The following is a 24,514-nucleotide window of genomic DNA, read 5'->3' as shown; positions in this document are numbered from 1 at the left end:
GATTCAGGGGTGCCACAGAACTTCAATTTGTAAAAAAAAAAAAAAAAGAAAAAAAAAAAAACCCGGAAGTGCAGTAAAACAAAGTTCAATAAAATGGGATACACTTGCATATAAAGAACTCTTAAAATTCAACAACAACAAACAACCTGATCAAAAAGTGGACAAAGAATCTGGAAAGCATTTCTCCAAAGGCCAATAAGTACATGAAAAGATGCTCAACATCACTAATCATCAGGTGAACGCAAATCAAAACCACTTCACATGCATTATGATGGCAATTATAAAAAACAAAGAAAATAACAAGTGTTAGAAGGATGGAGAGAAACTGTAACTCTTGTGCACTGCTGGTGGGGACCTGAAATGGGGTAGGCACTGTGGAAAGTGGTATGGCAAGTCCTCGAAAGATGCAGCATAGAATTTCTACATGGTTCAGCGTTCCACTTCTGGGTATACACCCAAAAGAAGTCAGAGCAGGCCCTTGAACACATGTTTGTACACCAATGTTCACAGCAGCATGAGTCACAATAGCTGAAAGGAGAAAATAACCCAAGTGTCCAGTGACTGATTAATGAATAATTGAAATACAGAATCAAAAGATTATTACTCAGCCTTAAAAAGGGAGAAAGCTCTGACACATGACACAATCTGAGTGAATCTTAAAGTCATGAAACTAGGTGAAATAAACTGGTCACAGAACAGACACATGTTCTGTGACTCCACTTATATGAGGTACCTAGAACAGTCAAATTCACAGAGGTAGAAAATCAAATGAGGGTTGCAGGGGGCTGGAGTGAGTAGGGAGTTTGTGTTTCATGGGTAGAGAGTTCTGTTGGGAAGATGAAAAATTCTGGAGACGGATGGTGGTGACAGTTGCCCAGCAATGTGTATGTACCTCTTGCTGCAGAATGGTGCACTTAAAAATGGTCACCAATGGTAATTTCACATTATGGAGAAGGGGACGACAGAGGATGAGATGGCTGGATGGCATCACCAACTCGATGGACGTGAGTTTGAGCAAGCTCCGGAACTTGGTGATGGACAGGGAAGCCTGGCGTGCTGCAGTCCATGGGGTCACACAGAGTCAGACATGACTGGGCGACTGAACTGAACTGACTGGTACTTTTTCACAATGTATTTGCTAACGTAAAAAGTAAATAATATCAAACTTGATCCCTGCTCCATCTAAATCTTCTTTTAAGATACTTAGATGCATCAGAATGTCCTTTAATATTCATGACAACTTTAGGAGTTGTACACTCTTACTTCTGTTTTACGGATAAAGAAAACCGAGGCATAGATGAAGTCAGTCATTCATGATCACAGTGTTACAAAGTGGCTGAGCTATGATTCAAATCCAACTAGTATAGATTTGAGAGCCCACTCTTAAGAACACAGTTCTTTTTAATTATTATATTTGGGAGGGGTCTAAGAGATTTACCAGGGGCTGGGGTTATTACTTCTGTTAGAACTGCCCATTTGTAAAAGAAATCTATCGTTTCATTTAGTAGAGCATTGAGACATCTATAGCAAGAGACTGGGGCCACATTTTAAAATGGCTATTTAATATTAGCCGAGAAGCTAACTAACTAGAATTAAATATAATCTTTAAGAAAATTTGGGAAAAGCTGAAGTTCTGGATAAAAATTGTTAGGGCAGGAAACTGTTAAGATGTTGCATATAGCTCCTAGGGCATCTCGCCTGTATTAATATCATGAAACCAGGGGCAGAGATGGAGAGGCAGAAAGTACACAATGCTTATCGACCTTGGGAATTTTGTCAATAGCAAGATTATTTGCTGAGAAGGAACATTTCGGTGCCGTATGTCACTTCCATGCTGCGCATCTCCAAAGGAATTACCTGTCCATCTTGCCTGTGTGCTCATTTGCACTGTGGTGCAGACAAGCGATCCCGACCATAGCTGGGCTGGAAATAGCTGAACCTACAAAATTCCTGTGTGTGGGCGCATGTGCACATGAGCATGCATGCATTACAAGAAGCCACAAATGAAAAGAAGAAAAGGTCCGACCTCTGTTTATCAACATCAAGAGGGTTCCTGAGAACGATCAACTCCCAATCTCAGAGTGGAAGACCTTGTTTAGGAGGTGCTCTGGGAGCCCAGGTGCTCTGCTTTTTCTGCTTGCTGGGATGGCAATCAACATTTTCAAGCACGTGTCATCAGATGCCAAACCATGCTTCTCAACCTCTGCAGGGAAACTGCAAGGAGCTACTTGGCCTGACTGCATAGGTCTCAGTTTTGACAAAGCCCTAGAGGATGGGGTGAAATTCACACTATGCAGGAAGAGGGGTGGAGGGTAGGCTCTAAATGGGGGGAGGGGGCGTAGTTTGGTCCAGCTGGATACAAGGAACTTACACATACAGAATATTAGAGCAAGAAGGGAAGATTTTGGGCCAGTGCTCAACCTTGACAAGTAGGGAAACTGAGGCACAGGATTGACTATTAAAGTTCATGCTGTGAACTGAATCTTCAGCTTCTATTTTAGGGCTTTCCCATTACACCCAGGCTTCCCAAACTTGCCAGACCCTAAGAATCATCTGAACAGAGAAGTGAAAGCATAGTTCCTGAGCTCCTCCTAAACTTATTCAACCAGAACCTTCTGCAAAGAGTCAGGGGATGTGTGTGTTTGCCAAGCAGAGGAGGTCAAGACTATTTTTGTGATGTGGTATCAGTTTTTTCCCAATCTTTTAAACAGCGTAACTCGTGTCCCTTGAGGCAATGCTCTCATTGTCTTTTGTTTCTCTCAATAAGTCACTTAGATATTTTCAAGGTTAACATTTAACAGAGGAGTGGGGATAAAAGTCTCTGGAATTAGGAAGGTTAGGTTTGATACCCAGGCCATTCATTTCTCAGCTTTGTGACGTCACTTCTTCTGTGGTGTTACGCCATGGTGTTTCATCCATGGAATGCGTATGATGGCAATCCTTTTACTCTGGGATGTGGTGGGGATTAAATAAATGAAAGGAGGTATGCGCTGTGCTGTGCTTAGTCCCTCAGTCGTGTCTGACTCTTTGTGACCACATGGACTGTAGCCTGCCAGGCTCCTCTGACCATGGGGATTCTCCAGGCAAGAATGCTGGAGTGGGTTGCCATGCCCTCCTCAAAAGGAGGTATATAAAGTGTCTGACATAATACCTAGTGTAAAGGGAGAAGGCAGCTTTGGGGGAGAAGCAAACCCATGTGTTTTGCGTTTAGGGCAAGAGCAAGGTGAAAGTGTGGCCTCCCCAGCCTCGAGTCAGCACCCAGGACTTGGTCCATGCTGCTGGAGCACTGGAAGCCCTCTGCAGAAGAGGCAGTCAGACCACTGCCTAGAACCAGAAAGGGATTACAGGCAGCTCTAAACATCTGGCCCCCATGTCCAAGCTGAAGGAGAAGAACTGGAAACCAAGCAACTCATGCACAGAAGAAATCCAGTTTGGGGATGTGAATGATATTTGGACTCGATTTCCTGACCCCCAAGTCAAGAGTGAAGAATGGAATCTCTCCCGAACAGGTGTGCCTCTTTCTGCTGAGGTTCCCACTGAGTCCTTTACACTGGTTCTGCCACTGCTTGTCGTGATATGTACACGTGTTATTGAACACTTTCTCATTTAAAGATGATCGACAAAGTTCTAGAGGATCAAAAACAGGAGAAACCAAGCAAAAAATAGGTATACTGAATATGATTTGTATGTTCCTCTGAGTTGGGATATTCTAAACCGCCTTCACTCCCCCTCATTATCCAGTTTTTCCATTCACACATGATGTAAAGCATTACACGTAGTTCCTGAAGACACTGATGGATTCATTTATTTAATAAATACTTATTGAGCATCTATTTTGCACCTAACACCAGAATCCTACAGAGGAGCTTTATGCATAATAAATTGAACCTAAGAGAAGAAAGAGAAGCCTATAAAGAACAGGTTAACATGGGGTACCTTAAAAGAGGTGCAATAAACTGTGAAGAGGTGACTCACTGGAAAAGACCCTGATGATGGGAAAGACTGAAGGCAGAAAAAGAGGGAGGCAGAGGATGAGATGTTTAGATAGCATTACCAACTCAATGGACATGAATTTGAGCAAACTCTGGAAGATAGTGGAGGACATGGAAGCCTGGCATATTGCAGTCAATGGGATCACAAAGAGTCCAATACGACTTAGCAACTGAAAAACCACCACACACAGTCTCACAATGTAGAAGGATTTTTAAAAGAAAACAAGTTCGTATTATCAGCACAGTCAGATCATCCATGTGTGAAAGAATTGCTGTGAGCTATTTAGGAAATCCTAAATAAAATTAAATTAGAGTGGGCATAATCTATTTAAGGAGGCAAGAAAATTTGTAACATATTAGAGGAAAAATTCTTCCCTAAGCCTAAAATACACTGGGTTGGCCAAAAAATTTCTTCAGATTTTTCTATATGCATGTATAGGAAAACCCAAATGAACTTTTTGGCCAATCCAATACAAGGGGATGTCGTTTCATTAACTTAAAAAAATTCTGGGCACTCCCCTTATGCTTGATCCCAAATCCAGCCCCGTGGATGGTGGGCCAGGCCAGATGAATGAGACTGTCTTGGGCAGTGCTTTAGTCCACAGGAGAGGATGTCATTTCTAACATCTCAAAGGCTGTCAAGACAAAGCTGTCATACAGAACATCTGCTTCTCAGGTTCTGGGTGAGGACGACCACCCCAAAGTTGACTAATTTCTGTGAAACATTTAGTTATGAGCAATGATATTTAAGGTCAGTTGCCCATGGGACAAACAGCTGACATGGTCTTTTATAGAACTAAGGTTTATCTATGCATCAAATCAAGTTTTGCCCCTGGGTTGTGCAATTTTGGCAAATTAGTAGAAAGGTTTTTTAACTGAAAATGTTCTCTATGGCTCATGAGGAGGGAGGTCTTAAGACATTTTGACAGGACACCCTTTCGCATGCATTATAGCATGTTTCTGGGAATCGGTCATCTTTCTGGCCTCACTAATATAAGGATTTGCAGAATTTCCCTGAAGCAGTCAGTTGATTTGTCTTTATCTCATGGATGTTGTGTGTGTTGGGGTTTTTCTCTTTTTGCTTTGGTTTCTGGGAAGCTTAGAATCAAGTTTTTCTATCTTAAATAATGGAACGGGACTTTATGTATATAAGCCTATATGTATGCTTTTCTCCCTAGACTTTTCCCTTTATTCTCTTATAATTTTCCACTTTTTGAGAAAAATTTGTTAGAAGCTATCCAAATTATAGGGAAGATGTAAGAGAAGGAATGAATGAATGGATGGATGGCTGAATGAATGAATGGATGAGTGAAATTTTTTGCTTTATGATGCCAGATAAACAAGAGTATCGTTTAATGAGCTAGGCAACTGAATTCCTGAACCACTCTAGGGAATTCAGGGCTTGCTGTTTTGAAGTACTATGTTCTTTAGAATTAGCCAAGGTGATGCTTTTTAAAAAAGAGTTGGGTACCTTCAATGCGCTTTAACAAAGTGACACTCTCCAGCGGAGATAGCATCTTTGTCACACAGAACCAATGGAAAGGGTCCTGGCAGATGCATACTGATTACATTTCTTCTGCATACTTTGATGTTACTAATGAGTATTCAAAATCCCTTTATTTAGACTTTTAAGAAAATGAAAACTCAACCTTTTAGAGTGGAAGAGGTAAGTCAATGCTTTTAGACTATAATGCAGCCGCCCAGGTATTTTCTGCCTCATATGCTGATAGCAAAATGCAAACCCCATTCCTATCTGGAAGGTACTCTTAGGCATCCATCTGCAGGAGCCTCCATTATGCTGCCACTGGGATCCAGACTTTTTTCTTCTAGATGAGTTACTTCACAGAATCTGAAATTATGCTGTTGTAGACAAGAAACATCTCTGGAGCTGACCTGCCCTGGCAGAAGATCAGAACACAGGATGAACCACTTGCCGGAGCTCAGTTATCTGGAAGCAAATGCTTGAGGGGATGGGAAGCACGCCTCTTCTAAGCATCTCACTAGCTGAACCTGGCTACCAGCACGATTGGCACAGATTGAAGGTTAGAGCAATTGGGCTGCGCAGGTGCCAAGGGTTTAGGACCGTCCACTAAAGAATGCACAATAGTCATAGAAAATAATGACGGTGGAGCCGTAATGGTGAAGTTTTGTTGTTGCCTTGAGATGTTCATGTTGTCAAAATCATTTTAGTGTACAGTTTATGTCCAGTTTGTCTCTTTAGAATAGAAGCTCTTTGAGCAGGAAATGAGCACACTGACTCTCCTAATGATGGGCTTCACTAATGTCAAGTCATAACAGCAACAATCAGAGGGCAGCAGGAAAGAATTTTTTTTACTGTCATGTATGTGCTGAAGGTGTTGGAAGGGGTTTTATTTCACCTAAGAAAGAGACAAGGACCAAACTGGTCCCAGATCTTCAAAGCACAGGGTCATTGCCAAGAGACTGGCTTCAAAAGGTCTGTGTTCTTAAGCAGCTGAACATAACACAACCAATCACGTGGTCACTTTATGCCTCCACAGCTACTGAAAAAGCCAGCCCCTTTCATCAAACTCAATTCACAACACCCAGGCACGGCTCCGCACTTTGCATCTTCTGCGTCAAACTCTATTTTCAATCCTTTATGTCAAATTTAAGTTCATGGCAACTACATTCAGATCTTGATAGAATCCCCAATTTGCTTTGGACCCCACATCCATTCCACAACACACGCACACATGTGAGCACACACATATTCAAAATGGATTTGCACTCACTTTAGCACTAAGCCAGAATCAAGAATTTTGAATGGCTGCCAGGTGACTGGAGCTTTAACCAGTTCTCAGATTAAGTAACCTTCTGAGAACAAGGACAGAGCACATTTGGATCTTTACCCCGCAGGTGAAGACACCCGTCACTGTAGTCTTAAGTGGGATGAAAATGGACCCTCAAATTTTCTGTGGTATTTTTCCCTATTACTGAAGCTTAAATAGCTATCAGTCTGAAGTGAGCAAAACAAATTGGTGTGAGTGAAGAAAAATGGATAAGTTTGAGTCCGAACACACGCATCTGTTGTGTCCACCAGAAGGAGGTCTTGATTAGGCAGCAAATCAACAAAAATTCCCTATCAACCACTTACAATCTGATACAACAGAAAAGAAATCACTCACAGCGTTATCACCAAGAAAACATTCTAGACAGCCCTGAGTATGAATTGACCCCTCTTATGGAAATCATCTTGGCTTGGGTATACATATATGCATAAAAGGAGATAGTTTTTAAAAGCTCATTTTCTTGCTAATAATCATCTGTTTTTAAAAAGCTATCAGCAGGTGCACCTCATTTCAAAAGCCTCTTGTCCTTTATAATACAATATTCATCACGATTACATAGTATGAAATAAAAAGCAGCAAAACATAAGTGAGGATAGTTCAATTAAATGCAACATAATCTCAGAAGCAAAGGGAAAAAAAAAATGATCCTGTAGCTAAAATCAGGTTCTGATGAAAGAAAAAAGGGAATATATTTCCACATATTTTTAATTATATAGAATTTCCTCAAACATGATTTTTCATAATATATTCCATTAAGTTAACATCATATTTGAAGAAAGAGCATTTTCCGATTTCATTTTAAGCCTGATTTTGAGCAATTACAGTGTCATTGTTCCGCGGTAGAAAGGTTGAATTCATTTACTGTGTGGTTATGCTAGTTATGATTGATGTCTCTTCTCCAAATGATAAACCAATCACCCCAATGATGTAATGTCACTTTAAGAGTGCCATAATCACATTTCTCTCAAACTAGAAGCTCTGATGAGTTCTAATAAAGATTTATGGTAGATTAAAGGCCTTCATAATATCAACAATGGATTGCTCATTTGATGAGAGATTTGATTAGGTAATTTTTTTTTGAAAAAGAATATGAGTTTACTAAATATATCAGGGCTGGCTTTGAAGAAGGGCATGGGCCATCATAAGTAGCAGTCCATCATTCCATCTCCTGAATGAATCATCTTTAATGTATTTAGGAGGTCCTCTCTAATTGTAGAGGTTGAGGCCATTGGTGGCATATATTCATGGATGGAGCCCAAATACAATCTCATCGAGGAACACCCTTGGCATAGAAATCCAGAGCTTTCTGGATTTTGATGGGATATGCTAATGAACACCATGAGCGACCAACTCCAAAGATAACTCCAAAGCCTTAGGGGTTGGGAGCAATTAATTTCCGCAAATGTCTTTCCTTGGGCTGTGGGTACTTAACCCTAGATCCTGCCCAATCCTACAGTCACGTGTTTTGTGAGCCACCAACAGCAGAAATCCAGATACGGCATTGCTACTTCTGGGTCTAGGGCAATTCCACCTAAGACTTAGGGATCTGGAGCTGAGGTAAGTACCACAAAATCCTCAAAAGGGGGACGGAATGCTGTGACCAGTCCTTTTGATGTGTGAATGTGAAAACCACGGTGAGAATCAAGGATTTAGAGGTGTTATTTATCCTGGTACCACAGAATCAGCTCATTAATCTCAAGTGAAGTGGGACAAATAGAGGGTCAGAGGAAAGATCACCCTCAAATGCTTCAGACTTGGCAAGACATTCAGCATTCACATCAGGAGAACACATTTTAATTGCAAAATCATCTAAATAAGCAAGGAAGAAAGAGTCAGAAGCCAACCATCAAAAAAAAAAAAAAAAAAAAAGATCTGAGATGCATATGCATTGGTCACGTTGAGGGTGTCTGTCGCCTATGACCAGAATTATAGTAACACAGCATTCAATATTCCGTCATCTCTCTGCACTTCACCTTTGAGACCTGCAGACTCTCACGTGCAGCTAGGGGGAAGTGCTTCCCACTGAAGGAGGGCCAAGCTCTGTTCAGATAAGCCACACCTCTTCAGTAACCACGACCTTCAACAAATAGACCCTGAAACCTCAGTGTCACCAGATGACAAAGGCACTTCACCTCCTCGCTCCCCACACCACCTTCTCCCCAGCCCTGGTTTCAGAGGTGTAGTTTCGGAGGAGACGCCAAATCATCACGCGCACAACACATGTTCAGACGCCACGGTTTCCTTACCACTGCTGGAGGCTTGCTGGGGCCCTGAGCATGCTCTGAGCAGGTATGAATTGGGGGAGAACTCCTCATCGGGGTTGGTGTCCATGATTTGATGGGAGGTGTTGCTGTCTAGCAATGGCATCTGGCAGCTAACGGGTGGAGGATTATGGGAGCTAGGCAGCTGAGCAGATGGGAGGAGGCTAGACGAGGATGTAGGTGGAATGGGACGACCTGGGAAAGAGGACAGAGGGGTCAAAGGTCAGCAATGAGTGTCATGAAAGCATCCAGAGAAAGTTACATTACAATCACCTCACAATACAAATCTCCAAAAAAAAAAAAAAAGCTCCAGATGTATTTTTTTGAGTGATTTGATGGTTTTTCCAAATGTCCAAATTCATACGATTGTAGTTGTGTATTTCAGAAAATGGACATGACAACAGAAGTATCCATCGACACAGCTGAAATGGGATCAGTCAGGAAGACATCCACTTCCTTCTGTCTTTCCTGCTATGGTCCTAATCGACGTTTCCACCATCTCTCAATAGACTAGCTCCCTTCTGTTCTCCCTGCTTTCACTCTTGCCACACACCTGTCTCTGACCCTTTGTTTCTCTCCCTTCTCTACAGCAGCCAGAATGCTATTTTACTGATAGACATTAGATCATATCACCCTGCTGCTTGGCACCTTCTGGTGGCTTCCCACTTTCTATAGAAAGAGACCCAAACTCTTTACACTGCCCTGCATGTCTCATCTACACTGGCACCAGCCGCCTCTTCCATCTCACCTCTGACAGTGGCCCTTACCATGCTCCACTTTTATTCTCCAGCCAATGTACTATCTTTATTTCTGTTGCTTGCACACATCACACCATTCCATCTTCAGAGTCTTCACACTTCCAATCCCTTCTAGTGGAACATTCTTCCTTATCTGCAACCTCACTGATACTCACAAGCCTGCTTCTTTTCATTCAAGCCTTCCCTGTTTGCCTTCTTGAGAACTGCCCATTTATCTGCTCTATCCTGTCATCCTGTTTAAATTTCTTGACAGCCCTTATGACTATTGGAAGGGAGATATGTCAACTTATTTTATTCACCCCTATGTCCTCAGTATCTTCCTAACAAACAGCATCTATTGAGTGAATGAACAGATAAATAAGGGAGACTAAAATCAAACTCATTAGTTTGGGGAAGAAGGGGAGGAGAGGCAGAAAGGGCGACACATTTGCATTTCAAAGAAGTGGCCAGTGCCACCATTGTCTGGTGGCTCAGATGGTAAAGAATCTGCCTGCAACGAGGGAAACCTGGGTTTGATCCATGGGTCAGGAAGATCCCCTGGAGAAGGGCATGGCAACCCACTCCAGTATTCTGGCCTGGAGAATTCCCTGGACAGAGGAGCCTGGTGCGCTACAGTTCACAGGGTCCCAGAGAGTCAGACAGAACTGAGCGACTAACTGTTTCTTTCACCACTGTCTTCACCATGTGGTTCTTCTGGACATCACTGGGAAATTTCTACAAGGACCATCTGCACCAAGCCATAGGGAGGAGCAGCCAGCCTGGAAGGAGGTGGGCAGTGTCTTGGAGCTGGCCTTCGGTCAAGAACTTCTCCCGCACAGAAGGCTGCTACAATGCCTCTTTTTCTGTGGCAGGGAGCTCCTCACAGCAGAACTGCTGAGTGAAGGTAACTGCTGTGTGGACTTTAACCTGATTCACCCTTATATCTTGGGGTCCTTGTGACTGCTTGCCTGCTGGTTTGTTCATTTGGAAAGCTCAGAAAAATGAGCCAAGAACAGCAGCCCAGGGGATATGCCCTGTCGAAAAGAGGGAAGGTATTAAGAAGGCAAACTCAAGAACCAGGTTAGAGTTTCAACTCAGGCAAGACATGCCCGAGGCAGAAGAAACCCATGTTCCTGCTTTTAGATGCACTACACCTGTGAAGGTATTTTCAGACATCTCATTATTGTTAAGTCACTCAGTTCAGTTCAGTTCAGTCGCTCAGTCGTGTCCGACTTTTTGCGATCCCATGAATCATAGCACGCCAGGCCTGTGTCCAACTCTTTGAGACCCTATGGACTGTAGCCCTCCAGGCTCCTCTGTCCATGGGATTTCCCAGACAAGAATAGTACAGTGGGTTGCCATTTCCTCTTCCAGGGGATCTTCCCGACCCAGAGATTGAATCTGCGTCCCCTGCACTGCAGGTGAATTCTTTACCACCGAGCCACCTGGGAAGCCCTCAGATATTACATCTGGATGTATATTTTTGTCATCGCTTTTGTAATTGTATTTCATGATCAGTTCCCCAGTGCATTAAATGTTATTGACAGATTATTTTGAATCAGTAAAATGTATAAGCATCTCCTAAAGGCACTCTGCTAAACATTGAAGATACAAAAGTAAGCAAGACATCATCCTTGCCCTCAGAGAGCTCACAGTCTAGTGAGAGAGGCAAGCAGTAAAATGCATCATTTCAGCAGCACATGGTAAAGAGCACGATGGTCCCATGTAAGAACATGCTTCTATGGGGGCCCAGGAAGAGAGACCAGGTTGAGGTAGGGGTGGAGGGTCAAACAAGGATTCTTGGGAAAGCTGGTATCCAGGCAATCTTCAAGAGAAGAGGAAAGGGGCTCCTGGTGACATGAAACAATGAACAACAGCACAGACACGTCAAACCACTAGCCAGTTACCCTTTTTGAGGATGGGAGTGGCAGAAAGAGATAGGAAACAAGGTACCCTTAAAGCTTAAATGTTAGGGTCTCGGTAACACAGTCGAAGAAGACTCATTCCTGCAGCAGGTCAATGGATGAATGAAGTTTGGTTTAAAAAATCCAATTCATTCATAACTTGTTCAGAAGCCATATAAGGCACGATATTCTTGCCAGATGCTCTGGCAAGGGTAGGCTGAATAATCAGCTTGTGATCAGAATCAGTACTCACATTTAATCAACGTGACTTCCCCCCAAAGCTGATAAAAATACTACCATCATCATCATCATTTTAACTGCTAATCTTTTTGCATGACTATCTGCCTCTCACAGCGCAATCATGATCAGTTCTATGAGGTTAAAGGATTATCATTCCCATTTTGCAGATGAGAAGACTGAGGCACAGCACAGTGAGACTGCACAGGCAGCAGGTGACAAGTGCCAGGTCTGCCTGTTCCCAAGTCTCCTCTCTTACCCGTCTGCATGCTGTTTGCCTAACCTGCATGGTGACAAAAATGGAGCAAGGTGACATACAAGGAGGGGAGGTGATGGACAGGAAATCATATTTCAGGTTTCCCAGTCCCCCATCCCAAGGCACTCTGGAGATTCCAAATGAGAAACACTGCTTTGAATAATCATTGATAGCAGCTATCAGATGGCAGAGTTCAAAGCTTTTCTCAAAATTCTGTTATGAAGTTCAAAGTGGCTTCTTCACAGCCATGCTACCCTCCACCTTCTTCAAGGCTCCTTGATGCAGAGGCAGCCTGACCAGGATACGGTGAAGTTGGCATTGACATCTACTTAGCAGCGAGGCAGTGGCAGGAATGGATTTTAACTCCCAATCAATAGGCTTTAAAGTTTGTATTATTGAGGCATATCTGAAGCTGCATGTTGAAGAACAAGGGTGGCTGGGAGCCAATTTTTAAATTCCTTTGAGTGGCTGAGGTGGAACTGAAGTTCAGGGGCAATTTTCCAGGAGCCTGATATGATAGTTGCTGTGAAATCATTCTTTACACGAACTTTTGGAAATTTTGTTCAGCACGAATTCATTTCCTAGAGTACAGACAGGACTGCTTTTTAATTTATACACATACAGACAATGGAAGAGCAGCCCTAACACAGTGCAAGCATGGGAGTTATTCCGGTCTATTAGAATATGTACTGTAGAATTAACTGATTCTTGTAACATCCATGCACCCTTAAAATCCATGCTTTGGTAGCTCCTTAAATTCTCTAGCTGGTATCCACTACTACTTGGGAAATTTCTCAGTCCCAAGATCTGCCCCCAATCAAATTGTGTGCTGTTCTCTATTTGCTATGTCATTTGCTAATTTTGTTCACTTATGCTACATTTTTCCCCATGACTATTCCAACTGACAGAGACCATCTGTACAGACACAAACAGGTTCCAAAGTACAGGGGAGAAAGCTGGAACTTACACAGGCTCACTTTATAGACCATGATTTCTTACTAAAATACTTAGTATGGGATGGGCATGAAACCAGGGGCTACGTCCTTACCCAGTTCCTACTTGATGCACTATGGGGGCTCCCTGACCCCCAAACTATTTTTGAAATTTTATTTTAAATGTGTATAGAGTCCACGGCAAATATACAGAAAACCAGGTTTCATCAATCTGTTAAAAAGCAAGAGGAAACATGCAAAGGCAGCAATGTGTCATTCATTAAACTCATATGGTCTTGATATGTGTGGGTGCATATGTGTGTGTGTTTTCTAAGATCCCCATGTAAATCAAAGTCTAATTATGTGTGAATGGATTCCCCATGACCTTAAAAGTGGGAAGTAAGTAAAATTTGCTGATTTTTCTGCTTTCAAATGAGTAAGATTTTGTGACAGTTTCAATTTGTAACATGTTTTTGGATTGAAAGACACATGGCGTGGGCAAACCACTTAAGGCACCTCTCTATGCAGCCTCTGGACCCGTCCCTGTCCTCACTCCATATAGAGAACAAGCCTGCCCCTCCTTGAGGAGTGGGCAAGCAAGGGAACTGTTATTTGTTCTCACTATCCTCTGCTGTGACATGAGCCCCAGTAAAGCTTAGCCTGAAAAAAAAAAAAAAGGACCCTATGAATTTTTACCTAACTAAAAAATTTATGACATTTGATTCTACTTGTTTGACTTAGTATGAATAGAATGCTAGATTTCTAATTAAAAAAAAAAAAAACAGATCTGCAACAAGCAACAAAGGTTTACTGTATAGCACAGGGCTTACTGTATAGTACTGTAGTCAATATCTTGTAATAACCTATAATAGAAAATAATTTCAAAAATAATATATGTGTATAACTGAATCACCTTGCTGTGTATCTGCAACACTGTAAGTCAACTATGCGTCAGTAATACATACATTTAAGAAAAGCCATGTAGCCAGACAAATCAGTTTCATGCTAGTTCTGACTGGTAGTGGCTGTTCAGAAGGCTGTGTTGAGAAGGATTCCGAGGACACCCTGGGCTCTGAAGGAAATAGTCGAATCATCAAATAGAAAAATCATGGATAAGGAATGACGGGAAAGGCAACATATCTTTAGAGTGCATTTGCCATCTACGCTCCCGCCCCTCATGCATCATCTGCTTCAGCCACATCTGAAAACCTCACTCCACACCATCTGTGGCTGAAGTCACCCTGCTTTCTCTCCCAATGTCTTGATCACAGCTCTGTCTTTCTTCTTACGCTGACTTGGATCCAACTCTAGTTCTCCCACCCAAGATTAAATGGCTACAACCTACTCTCCATCCCCAAAGCAGTAAATATCATCCGTGAAATTGCTGCTCTGCCCAACTGTTGCTAACACATTCACTAATTTATGATTGAGGGCATGTTGCAGATCAATTCCCCAAATTCACTTCCAACAAGTTCCTCTTTCGTTCAAAAGATTAATGGCTAGCTGATATTAAAATCTTTTGTGTAGACAATGCATAATTGATCTATGCAGGGATGGGGTGTCAGGATACTCGGTGGAGCAGAGACACACGGGTGGGAGAAAGTCAAAACAAAACAACACGAACATCATGCAGAACGATTACATATAAAAAATAAGTGAAATGACCTCATTATTAAATATACATGTGATTTCGCTTTGTGCTAAAAACTTAGCCAACTATGTTACATGCACTTTTCTGTTATAACATTCACAACTTCTCTGTGAACAAAATCCTATTATAATCCCCATTTACAGGTGAAGAAACTGAGGCTGAGATGGACTAACTTTCCTAATGTTGTACCAATAGCAGAACTGGCTGGGATTTGAACTCAGGTGTTCTGATGGCAAAACCCAAGCCTCAGATGGTTCCTTCTATGCTTTCCCACTTCCCACATTAAAGAAGAGAGATTGCTTTAAAAAAAAAAAAATGAACAGGGTATGAACCCCAGACTCATTGATCCTCTTCTGGAAGGCACCATAGAGGTCAGCCTTCTGCTGCTGCTGCTGCTGCTAAGCCACTCCAGTCGTGTCCGACTCTGTGCGACTCCAGAGACAGCAGCCTACCAGGCTCCCCCATCCCTGGGATTCTCCAGGCAAGAATACTGGAGTGGGTTGCCCTTTCCTTCTCTGAGGCATGAAAGTGAAAAGTGAAAGTGAAGTCGCTCAGTCCTGTCTGACTCTAAGCAACCCCATGGACTGCAGCCTACGAGGCTCCTCCGTCCATGGGATTTTCCAGGCAAAAGTACTGGAGTGGGGTGCCATTGCCTTCTCTGAGAGGTCATCCTAGGGGAGGTAATCAACTGGGGGCAGAAACAAGGCTCTTCCTGGAAATAGAGATCACACACAATACATGATTTGCAAAGAAAGAAAGCAATTCTTAAGTCAGAAACAAGAACTCCTCTGTGGTTTTGTAAATTTAAGCACTTAATAAAAATATCACTTTTGTGTTAAAGTTGAGGTTGCAAAAGGATGGCGTTAACAAAAGCAAAGCAGTTGGTCGAGAATTTAAACAATTGTCCTAATGACATTTCCCAGTACTTACTGTTTACTCAGATGTCTGACAGAATTATCCATTTCCCCTCAGATGTTTGGGATTTATGAAATCTCTATTTCTGACAGAGTGAAAGTGAGGTATGTGGGTATGTATGTAAACAGAAATAATTTCAGTGTCTGACACTGCGCCCTCCTTTTGTTGAGGAGGAAATGGCAACGTACTCAAGTATTCTTGCCTGGGAAATCCCTTGGACAGAGAAACCTGGTGGGCTACAGTCCTTGCGGTTGCAAAGAGACTGAGCAACTGAGCATTTGGTTTGTAACTGATGAATACTTGAGGAATGTGGCCCCACTTTCTTTGGATTTCCATGTGAACATCATTCTGGAAGATGGATCAGATCTTTTTAGCTCTACCTAGTTCCACACATGGAACTTGCAGAAGGCTGTTGGTGGGACAGCTCACTCGAGGTAGGGTGAGCTCAGGGAGGCACTGGGGCACGGGAGCCCCAGCTGCCACCACATCTGGGCCAAAGTACCCTGACAACTGCTCGAGGCGGACTCCCTGCCTCCAGCTGAAGGAATGTGGATGAAGCCGCTGCACATCTCTTCAGCTATTTTATGTGCTAAGAAAAAGACTCTGGACTTATCACATACCCTTCCCCAATTGTCAGGTCGTTAGAATAGGAAAAAGGAGTCCAGAATGGTGGTGGCTAAAAGACAAGGGAAGGGAAAAGCCCTTGAAAATAGAACAAAGGAAGGTCCGAGGACTACCATAAATGTCGGGGGAGTTTGTAATTTCCTTGGTTCTGTCTTGTCACAACAGAAATTTGAAGCAATGGCTGGACCAGTGTTACAGCTCCATGTTACAGCTCAGTTTTATTTAGAAAGTAAAGGAAAATACATCCTCGAGGCATGAGGGCATATCGGCCCAAAAGACGCAAAGAGAAGAGAGGCCCCCAGCCCAATTTTGGCTCCTCTTTTTTATATGTTTTTTTCTCCTCCCCCTGGGCCTGCCCTATGTAAACTGGGCTAGCCCGGAGAGCTGTTTGTTTTACCTGAGGTCCTCACTCTGGTTCTTGGACTTTCCTTTGTTCTATTTTCATGGGCTTTTCCCTTCCTTGTCTTTTAGCCACCGCCGTTCTGGACTTGCTCCTATTCTACCTACCTAACACAATGATCATAGGTAGTTAGAATAGCAGCACTGTCTAGAGACTCAGGGAGGTTAATAACAGAGCAGAACCAAGATTTGAACTTCAGCTTGTGTTTTACTGAAACTGTAATGGATTATTCCTAAACCTGGACTTGGCTCATGTTGAAATCCACCTGTTAATTGCCTTCATCATCCAACCCACCCCATTCTCACTTTCTACTCTGCCCTAAATGAAATCCTGATTCTAATGGATGTGATTATCCAAGAGTCTTGGGCAAATGAGGATCTCTGCCTTCCTGCTTACAGCATTCCTGTCTCGATACTGTGTAACCATCCTCAGTTCCTTGGTCCACCTGCTTTCCTCTGTCCTCCAAAGCCCAAGGCGGGAATGGAGAGGGCACAGACTTTGAAGCCAGGCTGACTGAGTTCTGCCACTTTCTGTGTGAGTTTAAGCAATTAACTTCACCTCTTTGGGCCTCTCTGATGACACGAACACTGATGAACACTGACTTTACATGCTGTAGTGAAGGCCAGAGATAATATATGTAAGGTGGTGTCTGACACCATGGTAAGTGCCAGGGACTCAGATGGAGACAGTGAAACTTGCAGCTTATTGGTTCCAGTTAGTCTGCAAGCACCTACTCTGTGTGCATGGCCATGAGATAGTCATGGGGTCTATCATTCTTCCCTCTTGGGTTGAGTCTGGTAGATAGTGAGCCTGGAACAATGTAGCTATCCTGCCAGTCCAGGGGAGAGGCTGCCTGAGAAAGGGGTATGCAGGGAGGACAGCAGAGGTGGGAGGGGCAGAGAGGGATACTCGGATGGCACTGTTAGGGTACTGGATTCAGCTAGGACTGAACCAACTCTGTCACCGAACTTCTCAATATATGAACCAATTCATTCTCCACCCAACCCTCTTTTTTTTGTTTTGTCTGGTTTTTTGAGTCACTTTGAGTTGGTTTCTGTCACTCAGAAGGAAAAGCATCCTGTCTAAACCTGGCTAGCAAGCCAAAGTGAGAATATGACTTGGTCAATACCATAAAGTTATTTAGTAGAACACCTAGAATAGATTTCAAGGCAGAAGACTTCCAGAATTATGAGACGTTCATGTTCTATAAGCTGATTCCCTTCTTGTTAAATCACGAGAAGTTGAACATGTTGGGTCCCAGAGAAACCATTTATGGCAGGGGGTACCTAGTCTATTGATATGAATACTATGGGCATCAGAGCATAGATGCCGGCCAATGTTGGTATCAATCAAGCTTATACTGCAGTAGCCTTCTGTCCTTGGCAATGGAGAAAAACTCAGATCACCTTCTAGCTGGACTGGGCCTTACAATAAATGTACCGATCTTGGAGTAGGGTGAGAGAATCACCCAAGACTCAATTTCTTGCCTGTGTCTAGATTTTAGAAAAGAACAGAGACAGTAGGTTCGATCAAAACTGTAGAATGCAAAGTGACCTCAATGAATATAGCATCTGAAAATTCAAATAGACATGTATATATGTGTGTGTGTGTGTAATTTTTACATCACATTATGTATTTATATTCCCCTGCTGCTGCTGCTTCTGCTAAGTCGCTTCAGTCGTGTCCGACTCTGTGTGACCTCAGAGATGGCAGCCCACCAGGCTCTGCCATCCCTGGGATTCTCCAGGCAAGAACACTGGAGTGGGTTGCCATTTCCTTCTCCAATGCATGAAAGTGAAAAGTGAAAGTGAAGTCGCTCAGTTGTGTCCGACTCTTAGTGACCTCATGAACTGCAGCCTACCAGGCTCCTCTGTCCATGGGACTTTCCAGGCAAGAGTACTGGAGTGGGTTGCCATTGCCTTCTCCGATATTCCCCTGCTAGCTGCTTATATTTAGTGTAGATGTTAGTCTAGATCAGTCATTCTTAATAGGGGTAAATTTTGTCCCTCCAGGGGACAACTGGCAATGTCTGGAGACATTTTGGTTGTCATAATTCAGTGGGATGGGGGAAGGAGAGGATGCTACTGACGCCTAGTGAGCAGAGACCAGAGATGCTGCCAAACATCCTACAATGCACAGGACTGTCCTCCACAACAAATAACTTCCAGCCCCAAATGTCAACAGTGTGGAAGCTGAGAACCCCTGGGTCAGCATGTGTGACAGCTTGCGATTAAAATCCTTTACGTGACATGGTCAATTTCTAAGTAGCTCCTTTTTTTCCCAACTGATAGAATTAGGTAGATATTGGAGAAGGAAATGGCAACCTACTCCAGTATTCTTGCCTGGAGCATCCCATGGACAGAGGAGCCTGGCAGACTATGGTCCATAGGATTGCAGAGAGTTGGACACGACTGAGGTGAATAAGCATGCATGCAGGTAGATATTAGAAGTAAAAATTGGATCCAGTTAGCTCTTCACCCAAGAAAACTTCAAGCAAATAAGTTTAAGATGAAAATGGGGGGATTTAAGTTAAAGAGAGGGAAAAGTTCCTCAGAGCAAATCTAATTTGTTGCTAAGAGACATTACAGTTGGCCTTTATCCAGAAGATGGGGAGACCTGCCTGTCAGTAGAGAGTTGGGTTGCCTTTACAGATATAAGAGATTCAGGGGAGAACATTCCAGCTCGGGTATAGGTAAGTGCATCTCACCTGAGGAATTTTCATGATGACCTCTTATGTCTTCTCAATGAGGCAGTATCAGCTTAACTGGGCTTGAGCTATTCCATATCAGGCCATTTCAAGTTTTTATTTTTACAGCAGAAGACCTAATTGCCCTCTTCACTCACACTTCACTGAACTCACTAAAGCCCAGTTAAGCATTTTCTCGAAAACAAATCGTTTTCAGATGGCCCTGGCAAAACTATCCTGATTTCACACAGGCCATTATACATAATTTATCGGAAGAGTGGCAGGCTGTTGGACTTGCCCCAGTTAAAGAGCCTCTTTCAGGAGCTTGAGCATGAACTGTCTTCACAGTTTGGGGCTCCATGCCTTTGAGTGTCATTCCTAGATCTCATGAACAACTTGCCTGTTTATATAGCACATCTTCCTGGCAGCACTGCACTTTGGAAGGTGTCAAATATAGATCGGGCTCTAGATAGAGGGGAGAGTTTATTTTTGAAGTAATATGATTTCTATAATTTTTCTTAATGCCAGCCCTTCCATATTCATGAGATGAAATGCAGTGAATCTGTACAGTTTCCCCTTTGGAGGACATAAATTCTATTCCACCAGAAGCAATACAACTCTTTACCCAAGGTAAGGGAGTCTCAAACACATTCCGACCACAAATTCCTAGTTCCTCGATACATGCATCTTAATTACATCTCTCAGCTTCTTTAAGATGAGATGGTATTATTATTTTGGTGATGTGCACTTGTGTGGATCAGTGCTGACTGATGGAACTCTCCGGGATGATGGGTATGGTCTATGTCAATAATGATTAATGCATGTGAATACCGAACAACTGAAAGGTGACTACTGCAAATGAGGCAGTGAATTCTTAATCTAAGTTCGTATAGCCACATGTGGCTGTTGGCTACCATATTGGATGGCCACCAATATGGTGTATAAGTCTAGCCTATGGTTCTAGCTTACCACTAAATGGTATCCCTCACTCCTGTGTCTCTCTCCTCCATTCAAGAGCCAATATATTTCTGAATATACAGATTTGTTCCTGACATCCTCCTTTACTTTCCCAAGGCTCCTTAGTGCCTATGAAATATAGTTCTAACTCTCCCATGGAATTATCTCTTCCCAGATGCTCTCATGCCCTATACACATCAGAGCACTGGGATGACTGAATATCCATCTTCCCCTTCCCTCCTTCCTTATGTATGGAAGTCATTCCTTTCTCTTTGACAGTTTCAACCTTCTCCTGCAAACCTCCTGGAACACTCAGCTTAAGCATCATCTTCTTTATAAATCTTCCCTGATCACCTCACCCACTGGTTACCCAGGACATCCTTCTATCATTGTGTTTGTAATATGTTAACATATTTATTTTTCTACATGTCTGGCTCATTCATGAGACTATGATGATTGGGTAGAAATGAGGGATCCTGGACCTCTGTATCATGGTACCCAGTTCAGAGCCTGTACACTGTAAGGAGTGGTGCTATTGGTTGATTATAACAATTTATGCCACAAATATTTATTGCACATGTGTCAAATGCACCACAGTGCTGACTTTACTGCTGGATGCTGTTTCTATTGGTCTTGGGTTTTTGGTGCCTCTCAGTGTGTCAGTATTTTGCTAAAAAGAATTTATTCTGATTTTAAATGTATGTTTTTCTTTTAATCAAGTAGCTGGTACATTAAGAGTTGGATCATAAAGAAAGTTGAGTGCCAAAGAATTGATGCTTTCAAACTGTGATGCTGGAGAAGACTCTTGGGATTCTCTTGGACAACAAGGAGATCAAACCAATCAATCCTAAAGGAAATCAACCCTGAATATTCATCAGAAGGACTGATGCTGAAGCTGTAGCTCCAATATTTGGCCAACTGATGTGAAAATCTGACTCACTGGAAAAGACCCTGATGCTGGGAGGGGTTGAGGGCAGGAGAGGGGGGTGACAGAGGATGAGACGGTTGGATGGCATCACTGATTCAATGGACATGAGTTTGAGCAAACGCTGAGACAGTGAAGGACAGGGAAGCCTGGAGTGCTATAATCCACGGGGTAGCAAAGAGTCGGGCATAACTTTAGTGACTGAACAACAGCAAAATATTCAGCTACTGCTTCATCTGGTGCTCAAATGAAGACACAGCAATATGCAACAACCTTGGAGGGAAAACTTAGTGCTTGATTTATTAACAGGGACTATGTCAGTTGCTAAGATGGTGCTTTCTAAGGAATTCTCCACGGTGGTGGTGTGACTATTTTTTGGCTTGGCTGGGTTGACCCCAGAACCTAAACCCTGTTTACGATGCACTCCCACTCTATAATTATGAAGGCTTCCTATCCCAGGTCAGAGGAGTGACCCAATACTGTCCAAGAACACAAGAAAGAAAGTGAAGTCGTTCAGTCATGTCCGACTCTTTGCAACCCCATGGACTGTAGCCTGCCAGGCTTCTCCATCCGTGGGATTTTTCAGGCAAGAATATTGGAATAGGTTTCCATTTCTTTCTCCAGGGGGTTATCCCAACCCACCTGGGTCTCTCACATTACAGGTGGACTCTTTACTGTCTGAGCCACCAGGGATCCCAAGAACAGAAGGGGCAAGTACTAAATGCAGTTCCTACGGTGTCACAAGTAATACACAGAACATACACTGGGCTGTTTTCCAGTCCTCCTGTAACCTACATTATATTCGCATAAGAGCTTATCTGGGGGGAAGCTTTTAGAGAAAGACTGAAAGAAACTGTATGCCCATGACAAAACTTAACTTTCAAAAGGTTTCCTTAGGAAACATCTTCCATGACATGTAGGAATCCGTCTTACTTTTACGTTCACTCCTTGGGTTCATGGACATATAAGACTACCAACTGCTAAGAGTCGCTGAGCTCTTATAATGCACCAGGCATAATTTCCAAGCCCTTAAAATATATTATACTTAATCTTATAACAATCCTTTAGGGTAGGAAATATCCGCATTGCAAAGGACAGAAGACTGAACTAAGACAGGATGGGTTGTCTCCTTGGAAGAACTTGAGCTAAGGCTCTAGAGCTTTTAACACTGCATAGGGAATGACAATGAAATTCAATTAACCATTATAATGACAAAGTACCCATCACTGATGTGACAATATGATTGGCAGTGGAACCAGACTGAAGTTTAACTTAGCTCTGCCACTGAATTGCTGGGTGAATTTTGGCAAGTCACTTAACTTTACTGTTCTCAAATGCCTGATAAGCAAATGTATATAAAAATACAGATCATTCTAGGCACTGAATGAGATATTTATATAAATGTTCTGAAGTAAAGAGTAAATATTATCATCCATCAGAAGGTGATGAGAGAGATGTCCTATTCCCCTTTTCCAGGACATTTTGAGGATTAAATAATAACATATATGAAAGCCCAATGCAAATGGTACAGTGCTCTACACATGGTAACTGTTTTTGCTCTCATTATTGAAGCTTTCTTTTTCAAAGGCTTTGTTTGCAGACAGCAAACAGTTCTCAGCTCAAGTCTGTATTCCGCTCTGTGTCTTTGAGACAGCAAAGATAAAACAAGGGATCTAGGTGACAGATGCTTGAACTCTGTCATCTCCCTGTTGCCTACTCAGACTACCACCCACCCATTCCTCATGGACCACTCCTTGATAAGGTGCTAAAGATTAGATATCGAAGGAATAACCACCGATAGCCAACAGAAAGGCTGAAAATCTCCCCCTCAAAGAATTTAGAAATGTTTGAAAACTAGAATGGAGAAGGTAAACTAGACCAGTACTAAGTCCAGCTTGTTAGGAGACCACAGATTAGTTCATTAGTTCATTCTTTCCTCATATAGTCATTTCTAAGTCACCGCCTTGGACATAAAGAATTCCCAGTAGTAGTACAGTTAGAGTGAGGAGGCCACGGCTCCTATTGTGGCTACCTGAGGGCTTGCTAGCTAAGGGATTTACAGCAAATGACTTACCCTCAGTAGGCTTCAGTCAATGCATGCAATCAGTTCAGTAGAGTTCAGTTGCTCAGTCACGTCTGACTCTTTGCTACCCCATGGACTGCAGCACACCAGGCCTCCCTGTCCATTACAAACTCCCAGAGTTTACTCAAACTCATGTCCACTGAGTCAGTGATGCCATCCAAGCATCCCATCCACTGTTGTGACGTTGTCCTCCCACCTTCAATCTTTCCCAGCATCAGGGTCTTTTCCAATCAGTCAGTTCTTCACATCAAGTGGCCAAAGTATTGGAGTTTCTGCTTCAACATCAGTCCTTCCAGTGAATATTCAGGACTGATTTCCTGCAGGATGTACTGGTTGGAGAGTCCAAGGGACTCTCAAGAGTCTTCTCCAACACCACAGTTCAAAAGCATCAATTCTTTGGCACTCAGCGTTCTTTACAGTCCAACTCTCACATCCATACATGACTACTGGAAAAACCATAGCTTTGACTAGACAAATCTTTGGTGGCAAAGTAATGTCTCTGCTTTTTAATATGCTGTCTAGGTTGGTCATAACTTTTCTTCCAAGGAGTAAGCGTCTTTTAATTTCATGGCTGCAGTCACCACCTGCAAGTGATTTTGGAGCCCAGAAAAATAAAGTCTGACACTGTTTCCACTGTTTCCCCATCTATTTCCCATGAAGTGATGGGACTGGATGCCATGATCTTCGTTTTCTGAATGTTGAGCTTTAAGGCAATTTTTTCACTCTTCTCTTTCACTTTCATCAAGAGGCTCTTTACTTCTTCTTCGCTTTCTGCCATAAGGGTGATGTCATCTGCATATCTGAGGTTATTGATATTTCTCCTGGCAATCTTGATTCCAGCTTGTGCTTCATCCATTCCAGTGTTTCTCATGATGTACTCTGCATGTAAGTTAAATAAGCAGGGTGACAATATACAGCCATGATGTACTCCTTTTCCAATTTGGAACCAGTCTGTTGTTCCATGTTCAGTTCTAATTGTTGCTTGCTGACCTGCATACAGGTTTCTCAAGAGGCAGATCAGGTGGTCTGGTATTCCCATCTCCTTCAGAATTTTCCACAGTGTGTTGTGATCCACACAGTCAAAGGCTTTGACATAGTCAATAAAGCAGAAGTATATGTTTTTCTGGAACTCTCTTGTCTTTTT

General features: G+C 42.7%; 1 protein-coding gene across 1 annotated transcript in view; it reads right to left on the bottom strand.

Moving 5' to 3' along the window:
* The window catches only part of TENM2 (teneurin transmembrane protein 2), a 1,056,669-nt gene that overhangs the window by 418,397 nt on the left and 613,758 nt on the right, over positions 1 to 24,514 (bottom strand). The window contains exon 3 of the mRNA XM_010863352.1: positions 9,049 to 9,258. Coding sequence (XP_010861654.1) covers positions 9,049 to 9,258 — 210 coding nt within the window. The remainder of the gene's footprint in view (positions 1 to 9,048; positions 9,259 to 24,514) is intronic.

The sequence above is a fragment of the Bison bison genome, unplaced genomic scaffold (genome assembly GCF_000754665.1).
Source record: "Bison bison bison isolate TAMUID 2011002044 unplaced genomic scaffold, Bison_UMD1.0 scf7180017864490, whole genome shotgun sequence".
NCBI classification, from domain to species: Eukaryota; Metazoa; Chordata; class Mammalia; order Artiodactyla; family Bovidae; genus Bison; species Bison bison.
This window is presented reverse-complemented; position numbering and strand designations above follow the sequence as displayed.